Raw genomic sequence first — 4672 nt, forward strand, 5'->3', positions numbered from 1 at the left:
TTTTGATTTTGTGAGAGCGCAATAGTGAATACCACAGATTCAGAAACCAAATTGACCATTTGTAAATCCATTGGATGAGGGACTGCCATCCAAAAAAAATAATAGATAAAAAGTGAGGGAGTAATTGATTGATATTGTCTTAAAGCCAAGTTAAAACAATATTTTCCACTGGGTGGTTCACGTTTAAGTCAGCATAAAGTTGCTTGTTGGTAATCTTTTTCAGGAAAATTGGTATGAATCCGTAAATATGTGCACCTTTGCATTATTATTCACAATCGGTTGTATTCAGTGTGTGGGAATGCTGTAGATAATCTCTGAACAAAACCAATATTTAAATGAATTGGCGAAATCTATATCTATATCTATATCTATCTATATCTATCTATATCTATAGATATAGATATATAGATATAGATATATATATAGATATATATAGATATATATATATATATATAGATATATATATACAAAACTCTCATGTGTGTGATGTGCCTATACTGTACCCCTATATACTCAAAATAGAACTACTATCGCATACCCTTTAAGAAATTATTATATTTAATATGAAGTTTGATTATATGGAATGAGAGAGGGACTATATGAGAAATTAGAGAATACTGAATGAAATCTGGAGAATTCTTAATCTATCAGTCTCTTTTTTGGAGATTGTTGTGACCTAAAATGGCAGACTTTACGACAGCTTTTCTAGCTTTTAAAGTTGCTATGCATGTTCTGATGTTTTGTGAGTTTGGTGATGTATGGCTCAAGTAAAATAATATCATAACAATAATCAATAGTAAATAATTTCCCCCTGGGATTATTAAAGTATTTCTGATTCAAGTTTGCAAAAAAAGTTGCTCTGATTGGACAAAATTGCAAGGTCATGCAGAATTCATGAGGATTGGTTGAATTTGTGTTAACTGTTGCAATCACAACATCAGTCCTCCTCATATATATTCATATATACATTACATATATTCATAATTAGGCCTTTTAAACTGTACGGAGCAGCATGATACTACATGCTACTATATTAAAACTTGGTCATATACTGTATTATATAACTGTGGCAGGAGAAACCTCTAGTGTGTGTAACACGTCATAATTATTACCTTACCGTAGTAAAAAAAAAACTAGTTCATCACAACTGCTGCCATAGCAACTCAAGAAAAGTGTTCATCCTCTGAGGAGCAATCTGCAGTTTGTTTCTTTCTGAATAAGTAAAAGTAATGCTGTTTAAATATTTCAGCTCTAAGCTCTGTAAGCTGAGTTTGTTAGCACAGCGCTGCCTTTTAGCCACAAGATGGCTCCATTTAATTTGAAAGAAAAGCAAATGCAATTGCCTTGTCAACAAAGGTGGTCTAATCTGACAATAACAATGTAAATGATCATCTTCTGTCTTTCTTTCTTTTCATAGTTGGTGATTCGCGTTCACTTGTCAGACGAGAGCTCAAAGACCATGATGGTGGACGAGAGACAGACAGTCAGACAGGTACGACACTTGCAGTAGGGCTGCAGGAAGAGTGAAGCATCTGAAGCAGTCTGAAGAGCTGTAGCTGTTACTGTAGAAGCAGTAGCACCTGTGTCTGTAGTACTAGTTCAAATAATATTCTTAATAATATTAGTAATATTTGTGAGTGTGTATTCACCATTTGTGTTAACATGTGTCATATCTGTAGCTGAAGTATCAGTACAACTACCAGCAGCAAAAGTAGAAATAGTAGAAACTGTTAGTAGTAGCAGTAGTAGTGGTGTTGGTGGGGGTGGTAGTAGTGATGATATCAGTTGCAGTAGTACTAGTAGTAGTGTCATTAACTGTGGTAGTAGTAGTGGAATCAGTAGTAGTTGTGTTGTTAGCAGTACTTCTGAACTTTTCATACTTTTCATAAGCAGTAGTACAATAGTATAGTAGTACTGCTGCTAGTGCTGCAGTGTAGAGCTCACAGTGTCTCCTGTTTGTCAGGTTTTGGACAGTTTGCTGGAGAAATCTCACTGTGGTTACAGTCCAGACTGGTCACTGGTGGAAACCATCAGCGAACTGCAGATGGGTGAGCACCCACACGCATCCACACACACACACACACACCACACACACACACAACACACACACACAGTCACACACACACACACACACACTGCTTTGTCCTATTAACTACTGAAATAGACAGAAAATACACAGTTATTGCTGGCTGCTAGATCTCAGTAAGCAGTTGCACCAGATCGTCTTAAGTTCAACCACAAAGTGATTATCAAGTCCAGATTAACGCATTATACACTACACTATGATATATAATGTAACATAATATAATATTCACCCCACTAACTAGTAATATATAGCACTCCATATCACTGACCCAGAATGAGTAGATGTTAATGTAAAACAGACTGCACATTTCAGCTGATTGAATGAATAATTAATATCTGTTAGATGTTTAATGCTAGCTTTAGAAAGGGCTGGAATGTAAGTGTGTGAGATACCTTGGGCTTCCATTTTTGAAGAGCTGTTCTGCCCAAAATGCTTTAAGTTGTGACATTGCTAGTGTCATCTCTACTGGCTTTACTAGCTCAGACAGCCTGGGTTGGTTAGTAAGTAGACTGACACTAATTCATTTCCAGGTGTGCTGAGGGAAGGCCATCATTGAGCCATCATTGAATTGTACCTGTAGTCAGTAACATTGTGCTCAGCAGTGACTATCACACAGCACAGATATTCAGCCACAAAGATGCTAGCATATACACACACACACACCTCCCCTTTGGGCTGGGGACGGCACTGCTGCGTGTTTGCAAGCACACCACTGCCTCACCTCACGAGCTCCCCTCGCACTCCTACTTAACCCCACCTCTCCTTGAACCCACCCACCCCCACCCACACCCACACCACCACCACCACCATCTTATACACTTATAACATTTCATTCCTTATTTCTTAGTTCTTTCTTTATGGTTATGGCTCCCTAGTGCCAGTGAGCCCGTGTGATCTAACCTACATCTTCAGGGCTTCTGCTGAACAGCATCGTTATGAAAGAGAGAGGAGGTAAAGCGTAGCTCGTTCGGCCATGTTCAGTAAACCTTTCCTCGTTTACACAAATCTGCTCCACGTGTGTTTCTAAAACCTGGGCTGAAGGCCAGGATTTGGCTTTAGGAATATTTTAATTGGCCCCTGTGTTAATTAAGGGAATGAATTGTTTCTGTAGCTGCGGAGAGAGGGCAAACCCTTTGACAGAGCGCACACACGCACACACACACACCAGCGGCACCACCAGCACCCTGCTGAGTGGCCTGTGGCAAGAGACTGACTTCCTGTCAGATCATAACCTCTGACCTCTCACTGCGTACCCTACAGGAAATTACAGTAGCAGACACATAATTATGTATAATAACAGAATGAGAAGACAGTTATTTTCATTATTATTCGTAGTAGCAGTTTTAGTGGGAGTTAGGTATTTGCTGTTACAATAGCGATAGTGTTAGACTGGCTATGTACTAAGTATTAGCTTTTTATGACTTGACAGGGTTTCCACACATCCTGGAAAACCTGGAAAACTAGTTTTCCAGTCATGGAAACACCTGGAAATGAATTAAAATGACCAAATATCCTGGATATAATCTGTGTTGTCTTGGAGAATTTAAATTGTATTTTAGCCTGTGCTGTGGCCTAATTAATGTTACAGTTAGAGAAAAGCTGTAGTCTATAGACCTTTTTCACATTAAATAGTAGGGTAAACACAGGTGTTACAAGTGATACTAATTAAGGTTCAATTCCATTCAGGTCAAGCAGAGTCAGAGGGCTCTCTTACCCTACTATTTCATGTCAAAATGGCTGATGTGAAAAAGGATCACAGAGAAATCTGCACTGCGAACGAATGAATGAATGAATGAATGAATGAATGAATTAATGAAAATGGTTTAGACCAAGTTGGGGACTCAAACACAACCTGATGCAGACAGGCAGATGGGTTACCTATCTACTTATTACTTCAAGTTAATAGTCCTGCCAGGGATGTTATTAATACTGATAATAGAACAGAATAACAGGATTATTTCACGGATTTACACAGATTATCCTGCTTCACCTGATTTAACTGAAAACTAACTGAAATATGGAATTCACTCTGGGTAGAGCGGATTTTCGAGGATCATGAGAACCTGGTTGAGAACCTGTTGAACTGGACCAGAGATAGCCAGAACCGCCTGATGTTCACCGAACGCATCGAGAAGTATGCCCTGTTCAAAAATCCACAGGTGAGCCGCATACACGCACACAGACATATGGAAGGGTTTACCAGAAGGCAATTTATATAATGAAAACTACACAGATGTTTTTATATTGCTAACCAGTTGTCTCTCTGCTACAGAACTATTTGTTGGGGCGAAAGGAGACATGTGAGATGGCTGAAAGAAACAAAGAGGCACTGTTGGAGGTTAGTTTGTTTTCTCCTCTTGCACACAGCTGCTTCCTCGAATGCCTCTTCACACAGTCTTGAGAATGGCCGCCAGTGTTAATATTCCAGAAATGAAGGTCCAAGGCGCGCACAGACACAATGTCTGACATTATACACTTTCACACTAAGGATATGAATTATAGAGATACTGGAATTCAATTCTTTTAAAGCTGCAGTAGGTAACTTTTATAAAAATTACTCTTTTTCATATTCACTGAAACTTTCAC

General features: G+C 38.8%; 1 protein-coding gene across 1 annotated transcript in view; it reads left to right on the forward strand.

Moving 5' to 3' along the window:
- LOC118338650 (ras-associated and pleckstrin homology domains-containing protein 1-like) overlaps positions 1 to 4672 on the forward strand; it is a 70562-nt gene that overhangs the window by 54981 nt on the left and 10909 nt on the right. The window contains exons 9-12 of the mRNA XM_035675930.1: positions 1418 to 1492; positions 1964 to 2048; positions 4124 to 4245; positions 4359 to 4424. Of these exons, the coding sequence (XP_035531823.1) occupies positions 1418 to 1492; positions 1964 to 2048; positions 4124 to 4245; positions 4359 to 4424 (348 nt within the window). The remainder of the gene's footprint in view (positions 1 to 1417; positions 1493 to 1963; positions 2049 to 4123; positions 4246 to 4358; positions 4425 to 4672) is intronic.

The sequence above is a fragment of the Morone saxatilis genome, unplaced genomic scaffold (assembly GCF_004916995.1).
Source record: "Morone saxatilis isolate NCDOM2014 unplaced genomic scaffold, NCSU_SB_2.0 Contig5, whole genome shotgun sequence".
NCBI lineage: Eukaryota > Metazoa > Chordata > Actinopteri > Moronidae > Morone > Morone saxatilis.